Here is a 17,971-nt window from a genome sequence, read left to right as displayed (position 1 = left end):
CACAAGATAAAATCAAATAAATAAGCATTCTCATAAGCTCTGTGTCTTTGTCTCTCTCTCTGTCTCTCTGTCCCTCTCTCTTTCTCTCTCTATTTCTCTGTCTCTCTCTCTCTCTTTCTCTCTGTCTCTCTGTCTCTCTCTCTCAGATGATCCTGCTCCCCATGCTGCTATATCCAATGGTAGGTCCAGCTCTGGAGAGAGGGGGAGTCCTCTGGTGGCTAAGCCAGCTACGGTGCACTCTGACCTGAATCTATTCAGCTCTCTGCCTGCCTCTTCCTCCACCAACACCACGGTGAGATTCAGAGAGAGTTATACCAGATATACACAAGACAGACACACACACACTAACCCTATGTAACAATCTCTCCTCTCTCCAGCCGGTGGGTAGCACCATGCCCAGGGGTTGTGTGGCCACGTCGGTACCCGAGAACCTCAGCCTGTTCCTGGACTCAGCACCCAGACAGGAGGGCTCTAGGACAAAGATGTCTAAGGACTCCATCCTCTCCCTCTATGCAACCACACCCACATCGCACCAGAACCTAGCTGCACGGGGTAAGAGGTCACTGTATAGTTGTTTATGTGTTGATAATCTTTGATGTCCTTGATGATTTTCTACAAAGTCAAAGTATCTGTGTTTTTTAAACAATTATAAACTGGGTGCTTCGAGCCCTGAATGCTGATTGGCTGACAGCCGTGCTACAAAAACATATTTTTTTACTACTCTAATTACATTGGTAACCAGTTTATAATTGCAATTAAGGCACCTCGGGGGTTTGTGGGATATGGCCAATAGGGCTGTGTCCAGGCACTCAGCGTTGCGTCATGATTAAGCACAGCCCAATGCTTAAGCACAGTGATATATTGGCCATATACCACACCCCCTCATGCCTTATTTCTTAATTAGAGCATCTCTGGACCTTGTTATCAACATCTATTATAGCTGCTGTAAATGAACCTAGGTTCTGTCATTCTGAATGAACGGCTTAACTGTGTTTCTTGTCTGTATATGTTTGTACTTCCAGCTGGCCTGTTCTTAGTGGTCACTATCATTCTTTCCTAACTGTCCTTTCCTAACTGTCCTTTCCTAACTGTCCTTTCCTAACTGTCCTTTCCTAACTGTCCTTTCCTAACTGTCCTTTCCTAACTGTCCTTTCCTAACTGTCCTTTCGTAACTGTCCTTTCGTAACTGTCCTTTCCTAACTGTCCTTTCCTAACTGTCCTTTCCTAACTGTCCTTTCGTAACTGTCCTTTCCTAACTGTCCTTTCCTAACTGTCCTTTCCTAACTGTCCTTTCCTAACTGTCCTTTCCTAACTGTCCTTTCCTAACTGTCCTTTCGTAACTGTCCTTTCGTAACTGTCCTTTAGTAACTGTCCTTTAGTAGCTGTCCTTTAGTAACTGTCCTTTCCTAACTGTCCTTTAGTAACAGTCCTTTAGTAACAGTCCTTTAGTAACTGTCCTTTAGTAACTGTCCTTTTGTAACTGTCCTTTAGTAACTGTCCTTTAGTAACTGTCCTTTCTTAAATGTCCTTTAGTAACTGTCCTTTCCTAACTGTCCTTTCCTAACTGTCCTTTCTAAACTGTCCTTTAGTAACTGTCCTTTCCTAACTGTCCTTTAGTAACTGTCCTTTAGTAACTGTCCTTTAGAAACTGGGAGAAAGTTTGCAAGTTCAAATCCCCGAGCTGACAAGGTACAAATCTGTCGTTCTGCCCCTGAACAGGCAGTTAACCCACTGTTCCTAGGCCGTCATTGAAAATAAGAATTTGTTCTTAAACTGACTTGCCTAGTAAAATAAAGGTTAAATTAAAAAAACTGTCCTTTCCTAACTGTCCTTTAGTAACTGTCCTTTCCTAACTGTCCTTTAGAAACTGTCCTTTCCTAACTGTCCTTTAGTAACTTTAGTAACTGTCCTTTAGTAACTGTCCTTCAGTAACTGTTCTTTCCTAACTGTCCTTTAGAAACTGTCCTTTCCTAACTGTCCTTTCCTAACTGTCCTTTCCTAACTGTCCTTTCCTAACTGTCCTTTCCTAACTGTCCTTTCCTAACTGTCCTTTAGTAACTGTCCTTTAGTAACTGTCCTTTCCTAACTGTCCTTTAGAAACTGTCCTTTCCTAACTGTCCTTTAGTAACTTTAGTAACTGTCCTTTAGTAACTGTCCTTCAGTAACTGTTCTTTCCTAACTGTCCTTTAGAAACTGTCCTTTCCTAACTGTCCTTTCCTAACTGTCCCTTCCTAGCTGTCCTTTCCTAACTGTCCTTTAGTAACTGTCCTTTAGTAACTTTAGTAACTGTCCTTTAGTAACTGTCCTTTAGTAACTGTCCTTTAGTAACTGTCCTTTAGTAACTGTCCTTTAGTAACTTTAGTAACTGTCCTTTAGTAACTGTCCTTTCCTAACTGTCCTTTAGTAGCTGTCCTTTAGTAACTGTCCTTTAGTAACTTTAGTAACTGTCCTTTAGTAACTGTCCTTTAGTAACTGTCCTTTAGTAACTGTCCTTTAGTAACTGTCCTTTAGTAACTGTCCTTTAGTAGCTGTCATTTAGTAACTGTCCTTTAGTAACTGTCCTTTAGTAAATGTCCTTTAGTAACTGTCCTTTAGTAACTGTCCTTTAGTAACTGTCCTTTAGTAACTGTCCTTTAGTAACTGTCCTTTAGTAGCTGTCCTTTAGTAACTGTCCTTTAGTAGCTGTCCTTTAGTTACTGTCCTTTAGTAACTTTAGTAACTGTCCTTTAGTAACTGTCCTTTAGTAACTGTCCTTTAGTAACTGTCCTTTAGTAGCTGTCATTTAGTAACTGTCCTTTAGTAACTGTCCTTTAGTAACTGTCCTTTCCTAACTGTCCTTTAGTAACTGTCCTTTAGTAACTGTCCTTTAGTAACTGTCCTTTAGTAAATGTCCTTTAGTAACTGTCCTTTAGTAACTGTCCTTTAGTAACTGTCCTTTAGTAACTGTCCTTTAGTAACTGTCCTTTAGTAACTGTCCTTTAGTAACTGTCCTTTAGTAGCTGTCCTTTAGTAACTGTCCTTTAGTAACTGTCCTTTAGTAACTGTCCTTTAGTAACTGTCCTTTAGTAACTGTCCTTTAATAACTGTCCTTTAGTAACTGTCCTTTAGTAGCTGTCATTTAGTAACTGTCCTTTAGTAACTGTCCTTTAGTAACTGTCCTTTCCTAACTGTCCTTTAGTAACTGTCCTTTAGTAACTGTCCTTTAGTAACTGTCCTTTAGTAGCTGTCCTTTAGTAACTGTCCTTTAGTAACTGTCCTTTAGTAACTGTCCTTTCCTAACTGTCCTATAGTAACTGTCCTTGCCCAACTTTTTGAGTGGTTTAACTTTGTATCTCCAGCTGGCCTGTACATGAACCCAGCCCAGCTGGGCTACTACGGATCGTACCATTCCCTGGCCACGGAGGGGGGAGCGATGGGAGGAGCCATGGTGACATCACACTCCATGATGGCCCTGAGTGGTCAGCAGCAGAACGGCATGATGGGAGGGCAACAGCAAAGCATTATGGGAGCTCAGCAGAATGGAATGGTGTTAGCACAACAGAATGGCTTTATGGCTCAACAGGGTGTCATGGGGCAAGCAGTCAACACATCCCCGTTCATGGCAGGAGTGCCACACAGCATGATAAATCATCAGCAAAGCATTATGGGAGCTCAGCAGAGTGTTATGATGGGAGCTCAGCAGAGTGTTATGATGGGAGCTCAGCAGAGCGGCATGATGGGAGTTCAGCAGAGCGGCATGATGGGAGCTCAGCAGAGAGGCATGATGGGCGCTCAGCAGAGAGGCATGATGGGATCTCAGCAGAGCGGCATGATGGCAGCTCAGCAGAGCGGCATGATGGCAGCTCAGCAGAGCGGCATGATGGGAGCTCAGCAGAGCGGCATGATGGGAGCTCAGCAGAGCGGCATGATGGGAGTGCAACATAACAGCATCATGGGAGCACAGCAACAAAGCATCATTGGACGTCAACAGAAAGGCATGACGGGCGGAGTGGCGTCCGTGCCTCAGCAGGTACAGCAGGATCAGTGCGCCATCAATCAGGTGAGAGACACACCTGGAATGTGTGTGTGTGTGTGTGTGTGTGTGTGTGTGTTTGTATTACTATACTTGTGAGGACCGTGTGTGAGAGGAAATGACTGTGTTTGACTGTGTTTCTATGAGCCAATATGTGTGTAACTGTATATTTACATAACATTTGACTATAGTATTCAAATCTGTGTTTGTCTGTGTGTTCGCGTGTGTGTGTGTGTGTGTGCACATGCGGTTCCCCCCCACACCAGATGACCCAGCACATGGCGGGGGTGAACTTCTACGGCACCAACGCCATGACGGGATACGGCAGTCAGCACATTGGCGGACCAAAGACTCAAACCTCCAACCACATGACGACGTCTCACGTCTGGAAGTGATGTCATCACCCGAAGAGGAAGTTGATGTCACTGAGCAGCAGTGGTGCTTGGGAAGGTTTCGGGGGACTTTTCGAATGAACTTTCCATCAGACATTTTAGATAACATGGGAGGAGGATGAGGAAGAGAAGGAGGGTGGGTAGTTTACTTAGGCGCGTTTTCGATCTCTCCTCTCCTCTCCTTATTTCAGAGCCGTTTCCATGCTTGCCTTCAGATCATTCTACGACCAATCAAAGGACAGGGCTCAGAGTTGAAGACATCACAGAGGTCAGACTGAACTGGGACCACAGCATAGAATACATCTCATATCCAGTGTGCGTGTGTGCGTGTGCGTGTGTGGTTGTGTGTGCATGCTTAACTGTTTCTGAAGAACCCCTCCAACTGAACTATTCTTGAAGAACTCATCCAACTGAACTATTCTTGAAGAACTCATCCAACTGAACTATTCTTGAAGAACTCATCCAACTGAACTATTCTTGAAGAACTCATCCAACTGAACTATTCTTGAAGAACTCATCCAACTGAACTATTCCCAAAGAACTCATCCAACTGAACTATTCCCGAAGAACTCATCCAACTGAACTGTTCCCGAAGAACTCATCCAACTGAACTATTCCTGAAGAACTCATCCAACTGAACTATTCCTGAACTATTCCTAAAGAACTCATCCAACTGAACTATTCCTGAAGAACTCATCCAACTGAACTATTCCTGAACTATTCCTAAAGAACTCATCTAACTGAACTATTCCTGATGAACTCATCGAACTAAACTATTCCTGAAGAACTCATCCAACTGAACTATTCTTGAACTATTCCTGAAACTCATCCAACTGAACTATTCCTGATGAACTCATCCAACTAAACTATTCCTGAACTATTCCTGAAGAACTCCTCCAACTATTCATGAAAAACTCATCCAACTAAACTATTCCTGGTTTGAAACAGACTTCAGTTAGTTTAGTCTCCTCCCTAGTTTGAATAGATCTGGGTTGTGTTCCAAATGGCACCATATTCCCTGTATAGGGCACTACTTTAGACCAGGGTCTATAGGGTAGTAGGGCACTACTTTAGACCAGGGTCTATAGGGTAGTAGTGCACTACTTTAGACCAGGGTCTATAGGGTAGTAGTGTACTACTTTAGACCAGGGTCTATAGGGTAGTAGTGTACTACTTTAGACCAGGGTCTATAGGGTAGTAGGGCACTACTTTAGACCAGGGTCTATAGGGTAGTAGTGCACTACTTTAGACCAGGGCCTATAGGGTAGTAGTGCACTACTTTAGACCCGTGTCTATAGGGTAGTAGTGCACTACTTTAGACCCGTGTCTATAGGGTAGTAGGGCACTACTTTAGACCAGGGTCTATAGGGTAGTAGGGCACTACTTTAGACCAGGGTCTATAGGGTAGTAGGGCACTACTTTAGACCAGGGTCTATAGGGTAGTAGGGCACTACTTTAGACCAGGGTCTATAGGGTAGTAGGGCACTACTTTAGACCAGTTTAAATAGGGTAGTAGGGCACTACTTTAGACCAGGGTCTATAGGGTAGTAGGGCACTACTTTAGACCAGGGTCTATAGGGTAGTAGGGCACTACTTTAGACCAGGGTCTATAGGGTAGTAGTGCACTACTTTAGACCAGGGTCTATAGGGTAGTAGGGCACTACTTTAGACCAGGGTCTATAGGGTAGTAGTGCACTACTTTAGACCAGGGTCTATAGGGTAGTAGTGCACTACTTTAGACCAGGGTCCATAGGGATCTGCTAAAAAGTAGTGAACTATAATGGATTATCAGTCAATTGTCCTTTAAACAACGACCGGCTAATCAGAAACCAAAGATGACAGGAGAGCTTTATTATGGCTAGTAATGGCTAGGGCAGATGTGTTGGGTATTGTATTGCTATTGTACTACACGATTAGCATACTAGTGATTTATACAATATTAGTTACTTTCAAACATGTAGAGGACATTTAAAGCAGTGTGATATATACACCACCGGTCAAAAGGTTTACAACACCGCCTCATTCAAGTGTTTTTCTTTATGTTTATTATTTTCTACAATGTAGAATAATAGTGAAGACATCAACACTATGAAATAACACAGATGGGATCATGTAGTAACCCCAAAAAAGTGTTAAACAAATCCATTTGAGATTTTTCAAATAGCCACCCTTTGCCTTGATGACAGCTTTGCACACTCTTGGTATTCTCTCAACCAGGAATGCTGGAATGCTTTTCCAACCGTCTTGAAGGAGTTCCCACATATGCTGAGCACTTGTTGGCTGCTTTTCCTTCACTCTGCGGTCCAACTAATCCCAAACCATCACAGTTTGGTTGAGGTCAGGGGATTGTGGAGGCCAGGTCATCTGATGCAGCACTCCATCACTCTCCTTCTTGGTCAAATAGCCCTTACACAGCCTGGAGGTGTGTTGGGACATTGTCCTGTTGAAAAACAAATGATAGTCCCACTAAGCACAAACCAGATGGGATGGTGTATTGCTGCAGAATGCCGTGGTAGCCATGCTGGTTAAGTGCGCCTTGAAAATCTGAATAAATCACAGACAGTGTCACCAGCAAAGCACCCCCACACCATCACACCTCCTCCTCCATGCTTCACTGTGGGAACCCCAGATGCGGAGATCATCCGTTCACCCACACCGCATTTTACAAAGACATGGCGGTTGGAACCAAAAATCTCTAATTTGGACTCATCAGAACAAAGGAAAAATGTGCACAAGTCTAATGTCCATTGATCGTGTTTCTTGGCCCAACCAAGTCTCTTCTTCTTATTGGTGTCCTTTAGTAGTGGTTTCTTTGCAGCAATTCGAACATGAAGGATTGATTCACACCGTCTCCTATGAACAGTTGATGTTGAGATGTGTCTGTTACTTGAACTCTGTAAAGCATTTATTTGGGCTGCAATTTCTGAGGCTGGTACCTCTAATGATCTTATCCTCTGCAGCAGAGGTAACTCTGGGTCTTCCTTTCCTGTGGCGGTCCTCATGAGAGCCAGTTTCATCATAGCGCTTGATGGTTTTTGCGACTGCACTTGAAGAAACTTTAAAAGTTCTTGAAATGTTCTGTATTGAGTGATGTCTTCAAGTAATGATGGACTGTCATTTCTCTTTGCTTATTTGAATTGTTCTTGCCATAATATGGACTTGGTCTTTTACCAAATAGGGCTATCTTCTGTATACCACCCCTACCTTGTCACAACACAACTGATTGGCTCAAACGCATTAAGAAGGAAAGAAATTCCACAAATTAACTTTTAACAAGCCACACCTGTTAATTGAAATGCATTTCAGGTGACTACCTCATGAAGCTGGTTAAGAGAATGCCAAGAGTGTGCAAAACGGTCATCAAAGCAAAGTGTGACGAATCTCAAATATAAAATTGTTTGAAACTTCGTTTTGGGGTTACGACATGATTCCATATGTGTTATTTCATAGTTTTGATGTCTTCACTATTATTCTACAATGTAGAAAATAGTTTTAAAAAATAAAGTAAAACCCTTGAGTGAGTCGGTGTTGTAAAACTGTTGACCGTTACTGTATAGGATGGCTATTCATTTTTATGTTAAAGGATCAAATTAGCAGGTATGCTAGTCTAGCTAATAACCCCTCTGGTTACATTGTTTTTTTTTATAGCTTAGCTAGCTATATCACGATTCTTTGTAGTATGATCTATTGAGCATATCAACACTCACTGTGCTACGCCTAGGGTGGCAAAAATACCTAAACGTTCCTGAAATTCCAGGAATTTACCCAAAATCCTGTTTGGAAGGATCTCAGAAATCAGGAGCGGACAAGCAGGATTTCTGGAAAATCTGGGAATTTGGGGAAAGTTTGTAACCCTAGCCACATCCTCAATATGACATGTAAGTGAAGGCCTTACTGTATATAAGTGAGGGAAGGAGAGAAGGGAGATAAGGAGGGAAGGAGATAAGGAGGGAAGAAAGGAGAAAAATAAAGTGTTGAGTACAGGGGGCTCTTCCAGGAAGCAGGATCAATGAGTTAGCCAGCTGTCCTTAATGAACTGTCCTTAATATTCGGAAATTACATTTAATTTGTTTTGTATATATATATATATATATGTATATGTATATGTATGTATGTATGTATGTAGAGAGAGAGAGATTGACTTGACAACCATTCAAGTTTAGCTTTCAAAATGAAACAGAAAACCAAACAATTTACCAGAAAATTAAGAGAGATATCTGACTGTATGTCAAAGTTAGCTGGCTAATTTAATCCTGCTTTCTGGAAAGGCCCCTAACTGTGAATCTAGGTCATTGTGAGGACAGAGAATAATTTTTTGTGTCCAAAACTACAACCTATTCCCTATTTAGTGCACCTACTGTATTTAGGGCCCATAGGGGATCTGTCAAAAGTAGTGCACTATGTAGGGAATAGCGTGGCATTTAGGATGCGACCTATTTGACCACCGACAGTCGTGTGTATGATAGTTGTAGAATACACAGGTTTATACATTTGATCGATGTCTATTCGAGATTGTATGACATGAATGTCTTATCTATGAATGTCTACTATCTGAACAGTATGTCTGTATATTTATTGTCTCTTTGTGCACACGTCTAGGAATGTCTCAATGACCACACTATGAATGTATGTGTATCTCTGAATTAGGCAAAGGGGTCACTTCCGCCAATTCATGAAATTAAGAATTCTTATAGAAAACAAATTCAAGCATTGAATTAAAATTGAAACGGACAACATTCAACCCCTGAATTGAGAATTGAACTGCGCCCAACCCTGCACTGAATCTGTCTTTGTTCTGTCCCCTCTCACTGCCTGACTATCATCTGTAGTTAGTTCAATCTAAAATAACGTCTCTCAATGTCATTAAGTATGTTGTTCCTATGAATGTATTCAGGCTATCTATGTATGAGTATACTATCAGTGTTATTGTCAATTCATCTAAGTGGTTGGTTGTTCTCGGACTGCCTGTCAATGAATGTACGTTTTTGAATATTCTCGGACTGCCTGTCAATGAATGTAAGTCTTTGAATGTTCTCTGGCTGCCTGTCAATGAATGTACGTTTTTGAATATTCTCGGACTGCCTGTCAATGAATGTAAGTCTTTGAATGTTCTCTGGCTGCCTGTCAATGAATGTAAGTCTTTGAATGTTCTCTGGCTGCCTGTCAATGAATGTAAGTCTTTGAATATTCTCGGACTGCCTGTCAATGAATGTAAGTCTTTGAATATTCTCGGACTGCCTGTCAATGAATGTAAGTCTTTGAATGTTCTCTGGCTGCCTGTCAATGAATGTAAGTCTTTGAATATTCTCGGACTGCCTGTCAATGAATGTAAGTCTTTGAATGTTCTCTGACTGTGTCTGAATCTATTTCAGGTTCCGTAGGACTACTTAGAGCCCTGCACAGGCATGCATTTTAAGCCAGAGCTCTACCAATGCCAGGCAACATTCAGGCCCTACCCTGCCCAGGCCCAATTGCTTCTGCTAACTTTAAGGCCCAGCCCTGCACGAAGCCCAAAATCAGAAATCACTTCCTCTGTTAGTAAATCCATTATCTGCTCTGTCTGTCACTCACTCCCTGCACACAGCTCGCTCTGCATGCGCTCTGCTCATGGCGCTCTGAGTCTGTGAGTAACTATAGCGACGGCTCCGCTTTGGGCTGATCAATGACGAGGGCAGTTAGCTTTTAGCTAATTGTCACTCAAGGAACATTATTATTTTCTGTCAAATAATCTCTCCTGTCTTATATTTGACAAGGTTGAAGCACTTCTAACGTCGCGTTATGATCTTAATTCAGATATGACTATACTGCACAGCAGAGCACGTGCAAATGGCTCAGCTTCAACATTTTAATCATCATTTAATGATACGCGAGCCATACCAGTAGCCTAGTTATTGATGAGAAGAAAATAAAAAACGGCCCTACCCGGCCCTAATCTGATGTTGAGGCCCGTCGGGCTTGGGACGGATAGCAGAGCTCCAGGACTCCTTCTGTTTTCAGTCCACCAATAGCAGAGCTCTAGGACTCCTTCTGTTCTCAGTCCACCAATAGCAGAGCTCTAGGACTACTTATGTTCTCAGTCCACCAATAGCAGAGCTCTAGGACTACTTATGTTCCCAGTCCACCAATAGCAGAGCTCTAGAACTCCTTCTGTTCTCAGTCCACCAATAGCAGAGCTCTTCATATCTTCGTCCCAAGTGGCATGCTATCCCCTTGCAAGTGCACTACTTTTGACCAGAGCCATCAGAAGTAGTGCACTAGGGGATAGAATGACATTTGGGACATTTGTTGACCAGCCTGTTGACAGCCTGTTGACCAGCCTGTTGACCAGCCTGTTGACCAGCCTGTTGACCAGCCTGTTGATCAGCCTGTTGACCAGCCTGTTGATCAGCCTGTTGACCAGCCTGTTGACCAGCGTGTTGATCAGCATGTTGACCAGCCTGTTGATCAGCCTGTTGATCAGCCTGTTGACCAGCCTGTTGACCAGCCTGTTGATCAGCCTGTTGACCAGCCTGTTGATCAGCCTGTTGACCAGCCTGTTGACCAGCCTGTTGACCAGCGTGTTGATCAGCATGTTGACCAGCCTGTTGATCAGCCTGTTGATCAGCCTGTTGACCAGCCTGTTGACCAGCCTGTTGATCAGCCTGTTGACCAGCCTGTTGATCAGCCTGTTGACCAGCCTGTTGACCAGCCTGTTGACCAGCCTGTTGATCAGCCTGTTGATCAGCCTGTTGACCAGCCTGTTGACCAGCCTGTTGACCAGCCTGTTGATCAGCCTGTTGACCAGCCTGTTGACCAGCCTGTTGACCAGCCTGTTGACAGCCTGTTGACCAGCCTGTTGATCAGCCTGTTGATCAGCCTGTTGACCAGCCTGTTGACCAGCCTGTTGACCAGCCTGTTGACCAGCCTGTTGACCAGCCTGTTGACCAGCCTGTTGATCAGCCTGTTGACCAGCCTGTTGACCAGCCTGTTGATCAGCCTGTTGACCAGCCTGTTGATCAGCCTGTTGACCAGCCTGTTGACCAGCCTGTTGATCAGCCTGTTGACCAGCCTGTTGACCAGCCTGTTGATCAGCCTGTTGACCAGCCTGTTGACCAGCCTGTTGACCAGCCTGTTGACCAGCCTGTTGATCAGCCTGTTGATCAGCCTGTTGATCAGCCTGTTGACCAGCCTGTTGATCAGCCTGTTGACCAGCCTGTTGACCAGCCTGTTGACCAGCCTGTTGATCAGCCTGTTGACCAGCCTGTTGACCAGCCTGTTGATCAGCCTGTTGACCAGCCTGTTGACCAGCCTGTTGACCAGCCTGTTGATCAGCCTGTTGACCAGCCTGTTGACCAGCCTGTTGACCAGCCTGTTGATCAGCCTGTTGACCAGCCTGTTGACCAGCCTGTTGATCAGCCTGTTGACCAGCCTGTTGATCAGCCTGTTGACCAGCCTGTTGACCAGCCTGTTGACCAGCCTGTTGACCAGCCTGTTGACCAGCCTGTTGATCAGCCTGTTGACCAGCCTGTTGACCAGCCTGTTGACCAGCCTGTTGATCAGCCTGTTGATCAGCCTGTTGACCAGCCTGTTGACCAGCCTGTTGACCAGCCTGTTGACCAGCCTGTTGACCAGCCTGTTGATCAGCCTGTTGACCAGCCTGTTGACCAGCCTGTTGATCAGCCTGTTGACCAGCCTGTTGATCAGCCTGTTGACCAGCCTGTTGACCAGCCTGTTGACCAGCCTGTAAAACTATTGGAGTTTCGGACAGCAGACATTTGTTATGCTTAACTTTCTCTTTTTTTTGACTATCAGCGATTGGCCACTGGGTATATGCCAATCATTCCTTATTTAGTCAGCGCCCGACCCCCAGGTCTGTTTACTCACACGCAAACAAATAAAAACAAATAGCATCTGTTTATTATTGTTATTACTAGGCTATTATTATGATTATTATAAATGCATGATGAGGTAAATAATGTAAAAGATGAATTCACAAAAGACATATTCCATATTCTGAAGGACCACGTCTGACACTGGCACGAGGTGAGATGCACCGGTTTGGATATCGTCACGTTCGTCGTATTGATGAGACCAAGGCGCAGTGTGATATGAATACATCTTCTTTAATTAACGAAGAAACACTAAACAAAATAACAAAATAACAAAACGAACGTGAAGCTATAATAAGACACCAGTGCTGACAGGCAACTAACTACACATAGACAATAACCCACAAAACCAAAAGGGAAAATGGCTACCTAAATAGGATCCCCAATCAGAGACACCGATAAACAGCTGTCTCTGATTGGGAACCAATTCAGGCCACCATAGACCACCATAGACCTACATTTACCTAGACAATACCAAGACAAAAAACACACATACCACCCTCGTCACACCCTGACCTAACCAAAATAATAAAGAAAACAAAGATAACTAAGGTCAGGGCATGACAAATAGGGAGTACAGCATGTGGGCTAGTTATTAATATTACGTTGCCACTGTGAAAGAGAGAGGGGCAGAAACGGGCAGATATGCAGGGAATGTAAGAGAAGCAAGGAGACACAAAGTGAGAGAGACAGGGAGAGAGAGAGAGATAGATAGGGAGAGAGCTGGAGAGACAGAGAGCGATAGATAGATAGGGAGAGAGAAAGAGCTGGAGAGACAGATGGGGAGAGAGAGCTAGAGAGACAGGGAGAGATAGGGAGAGAGAGCTAGAGAGAGAAAGAGAGAGAGAGAGAGCAATAGGGAGATAAATAGGGAGAGAGAGACAGAGAGAGAGAGTGCTACAGAGACAGAGAGAGAGAGAGCTAGAAAGACAGAGAGAGAGAGATTGGGAGAGAGAGCTAGAGAGAGAGAGGTAGATAGATAGGGAGAGAGAGAGGGAGAGAGAGCTAGAGAGACAGAGAGAGGGAGAGAGAGGGAGAGATACAGAGAGAGAGTGATAGGGGCTATTTTTGGTCAATTATAACTAAGTTATAGCACAGTTTTGACCTATCATCAACACAGCAACTGCAGACCAGACCAGACACTTTGTCCTTAAGTAACCAATTCTATATTGTGATTATATTTCTTAGATGCAGCTCGCAGTTTCTACTTGAAACAACCACACAACTCAGCTCATGTTGCTCAGTGCAATCCCGAAGAGTGTGAGTGGTTATAAAGGTTTAGAGGTTATTTAGAGGTTATAAAACGGTCTTCTTAGATCAGAGCTGCCGTTCCTTGCATGTTTTTGCTCCGACCCTAACCTAACATACCCGATTTAGCTCGTTAAGGCGTTGGTGAGCAGGCAGTAAGTAGAATCAGGTGTGATTTTAAATTATGGTTGGGACTGAATACCTACAGAAGAGCTCTCTCCATGATCATTGGTTGGGCAGCCTCGTCTTAGATTAACACTGTCCAGGCAATAGCTGATTCATGTGCAGAGATGGTGCAAAGGAATGCAGTGGACCTGTGGAAAAGCATTGGGATGCCACGTCAGCCATAGTTCAGCACCATCACCTTCTACAGGTGTGTTGATCATTAGTGATATGACACCACGTCAGCCATAGTTCAGCAACATCACCTTCTACAGGTGTGTTGATCATTAGTGATATGACACCACGTCAGCCATAGTTCAGCACCATCACCTTCTACAGGTGTGTTGATCATTAATGATATGACACCACGTCAGCCATAGTTCAGCACCATCACCTTCTACAGGTGTGTTGATCATTAGTGATATGACACCACGTCAGCCATAGTTCAGCACCATCACCTTCTACAGGTGTGTTGATCATTAGTGATATGACACCACATCAGCCATAGTTCAGCACCATCACCTTCTACAGGTGTGTTGATCATTAGTGATATGACACCACGTCAGCCATAGTTCAGCACCATCACCTTCTACAGGTGTGTAATATGACACCACGTCAGCCATAGTTCAGCACCATCACCTTCTACAGGTGTGTTGATCATTAGTGATATGACACCACGTCAGCCATAGTTCAGCACCATCACCTTCTACAGGTGTGTTGATCATTAGTGATATGACACCACGTCAGCCATAGTTCAGCACCATCACCTTCTACAGGTGTGTTGATCATTAATGATATGACACCACGTCAGCCATAGTTCAGCACCATCACCTTCTACAGGTGTGTTGATCATTAGTGATATGACACCACGTCAGCCATAGTTCAGCACCATCACCTTCTACAGGTGTGTTGATCATTAGTGATATGACACCACATCAGCCATAGTTCAGCACCATCACCTTCTACAGGTGTGTTGATCATTAGTGATATGACACCACGTCAGCCATAGTTCAGCACCATCACCTTCTACAGGTGTGTAATATGACACCACGTCAGCCATAGTTCAGCACCATCACCTTCTACAGGTGTGTTGATCATTAGTGATATGACACCACGTCAGCCATAGTTCAGCACCATCACCTTCTACAGGTGTGTTGATCATTAGTGATATGACACCACGTCAGCCATAGTTCAGCACCATCACCTTCTACAGGTGTGTAATATGACACCACGTCAGCCATAGTTCAGCACCATCACCTTCTATAGGTGTGTTGATCATTTGTGATATGACACCACGTCAGCCATAGTTCAGCACCATCACCTTCTACAGGTGTGTTGATCATTAGTAATATGACACCACGTCAGCCATAGTTCAGCACCATCACCTTCTACAGGTGTGTTGATCATTAGTAATATGACACCACGTCAGCCATAGTTCAGCACCATCACCTTCTACAGGTGTGTTGATCATTAGTGATATGACACCACGTCAGCCATAGTTCAGCACCATCACCTTCTACAGGTGTGTAATATGACACCACGTCAGCCATAGTTCAGCACCATCACCTTCTACAGGTGTGTAATATGACACCACGTCAGCCATAGTTCAGCACCATCACCTTCTACAGGTGTGTTGATCATTAGTGATATGACACCACGTCAGCCATAGTTCAGCACCATCACCTTCTACAGGTGTGTAATATGACACCACGTCAGCCATAGTTCAGCACCATCACCTTCTACAGGTGTGTAATATGACACCACGTCACCCATAGTTCAGCACCATCACCTTCTACAGGTGTGTTGATCATTAGTGATATGACACCACGTCAGCCATAGTTCAGCACCATCACCTTCTACAGGTGTGTTGATCATTAGTGATATGACACCACGTCAGCCATAGTTCAGCACCATCACCTTCTACAGGTGTGTTGATCATTAGTGATATGACACCACGTCAGCCATAGTTCAGCACCATCACCTTCTACAGGTGTGTTGATCATTAGTGATATGACACCACGTCAGCCATAGTTCAGCACCATCACCTTCTACAGGTGTGTAATATGACACCACGTCAGCCATAGTTCAGCACCATCACCTTCTACAGGTGTGTTGATCATTAGTGATATGACACCACGTCAGCCATAGTTCAGCACCATCACCTTCTACAGGTGTGTTGATCATTAGTGATATGACACCACGTCAGCCATAGTTCAGCACCATCACCTTCTACAGGTGTGTAATATGACACCACGTCAGCCATAGTTCAGCACCATCACCTTCTATAGGTGTGTTGATCATTAGTGATATGACACCACGTCAGCTATAGTTCAGCACCATCACCTTCTACAGGTGTGTTGATCATTAGTAATATGACACCACGTCAGCCATAGTTCAGCACCATCACCTTCTACAGGTGTGTTGATCATTAGTAATATGACACCACGTCAGCCATAGTTCAGCACCATCACCTTCTACAGGTGTGTTGATCATTAGTGATATGACACCACGTCAGCCATAGTTCAGCACCATCACCTTCTACAGGTGTGTAATATGACACCACGTCAGCCATAGTTCAGCACCATCACCTTCTACAGGTGTGTAATATGACACCACGTCAGCCATAGTTCAGCACCATCACCTTCTACCGGTGTGTTGATCATTAGTGATATGACACCACGTCAGCCATAGTTCAGCACCATCACCTTCTACAGGTGTGTAATATGACACCACGTCAGCCATAGTTCAGCACCATCACCTTCTACAGGTGTGTAATATGACACCACGTCAGCCATAGTTCAGCACCATCACCTTCTACAGGTGTGTTGATCATTAGTGATATGACACCACGTCAGCCATAGTTCAGCACCATCACCTTCTACAGGTGTGTTGATCATTAGTAATATGACACCACGTCAGCCATAGTTCAGCACCATCACCTTCTACAGGTGTGTTGATCATTAGTAATATGACACCACGTCAGCCATAGTTCAGCACCATCACCTTCTACAGGTGTGTTGATCATTAGTGATATGACACCACGTCAGCCATAGTTCAGCACCATCACCTTCTACAGGTGTGTAATATGACACCACGTCAGCCATAGTTCAGCACCATCACCTTCTACAGGTGTGTAATATGACACCACGTCAGCCATAGTTCAGCACCATCACCTTCTACAGGTGTGTTGATCATTAGTGATATGACACCACGTCAGCCATAGTTCAGCACCATCACCTTCTACAGGTGTGTAATATGACACCACGTCAGCCATAGTTCAGCACCATCACCTTCTACAGGTGTGTAATATGACACCACGTCACCCATAGTTCAGCACCATCACCTTCTACAGGTGTGTTGATCATTAGTGATATGACACCACGTCAGCCATAGTTCAGCACCATCACCTTCTACAGGTGTGTTGATCATTAGTGATATGACACCACGTCAGCCATAGTTCAGCACCATCACCTTCTACAGGTGTGTTGATCATTAGTGATATGACACCACGTCAGCCATAGTTCAGCACCATCACCTTCTACAGGTGTGTTGATCATTAGTGATATGACACCACGTCAGCCATAGTTCAGCACCATCACCTTCTACAGGTGTGTAATATGACACCACGTCAGCCATAGTTCAGCACCATCACCTTCTACAGGTGTGTTGATCATTAGTGATATGACACCACGTCAGCCATAGTTCAGCACCATCACCTTCTACAGGTGTGTTGATCATTAGTGATATGACACCACGTCAGCCATAGTTCAGCACCATCACCTTCTACAGGTGTGTAATATGACACCACGTCAGCCATAGTTCAGCACCATCACCTTCTATAGGTGTGTTGATCATTAGTGATATGACACCACGTCAGCCATAGTTCAGCACCATCACCTTCTACAGGTGTGTTGATCATTAGTAATATGACACCACGTCAGCCATAGTTCAGCACCATCACCTTCTACAGGTGTGTAATATGACACCACATCAGCCATAGTTCAGCACCATCACCTTCTACAGGTGTGTTGATCATTAGTGATATGACACCACGTCAGCCATAGTTCAGCACCATCACCTTCTACAGGTGTGTTGATCATTAGTGATATGACACCACGTCAGCCATAGTTCAGCACCATCACCTTCTACAGGTGTGTAATATGACACCACGTCAGCGTTAGTTCAGCACCATCACCTTCTATAGGTGTGTTGATCATTAGTGATATGACACCACGTCAGCCATAGTTCAGCACCATCACCTTCTACAGGTGTGTTGATCATTAGTAATA

The 17,971-nt window shown here is 44.2% G+C and overlaps 1 protein-coding gene across 1 annotated transcript in view; it reads left to right on the top strand.

The window, feature by feature from the left end:
- Nucleotides 1-5,537, top strand: part of LOC139372784 (stromal membrane-associated protein 2-like) — a 60,009-nt gene extending 54,472 nt beyond the window's left edge. The window contains exons 7-10 of the mRNA XM_071112588.1: nucleotides 147-292; nucleotides 378-552; nucleotides 3,339-4,039; nucleotides 4,279-5,537. Coding sequence (XP_070968689.1) covers nucleotides 147-292; nucleotides 378-552; nucleotides 3,339-4,039; nucleotides 4,279-4,407 — 1,151 coding nt within the window. The 3' untranslated portion in view covers nucleotides 4,408-5,537. The remainder of the gene's footprint in view (nucleotides 1-146; nucleotides 293-377; nucleotides 553-3,338; nucleotides 4,040-4,278) is intronic.
- Nucleotides 5,538-17,971: the final 12,434 nt, after the last annotated feature.

The sequence above is a fragment of the Oncorhynchus clarkii genome, chromosome 18 (assembly GCF_045791955.1).
Source record: "Oncorhynchus clarkii lewisi isolate Uvic-CL-2024 chromosome 18, UVic_Ocla_1.0, whole genome shotgun sequence".
NCBI lineage: Eukaryota > Metazoa > Chordata > Actinopteri > Salmoniformes > Salmonidae > Oncorhynchus > Oncorhynchus clarkii.
This window is presented reverse-complemented; position numbering and strand designations above follow the sequence as displayed.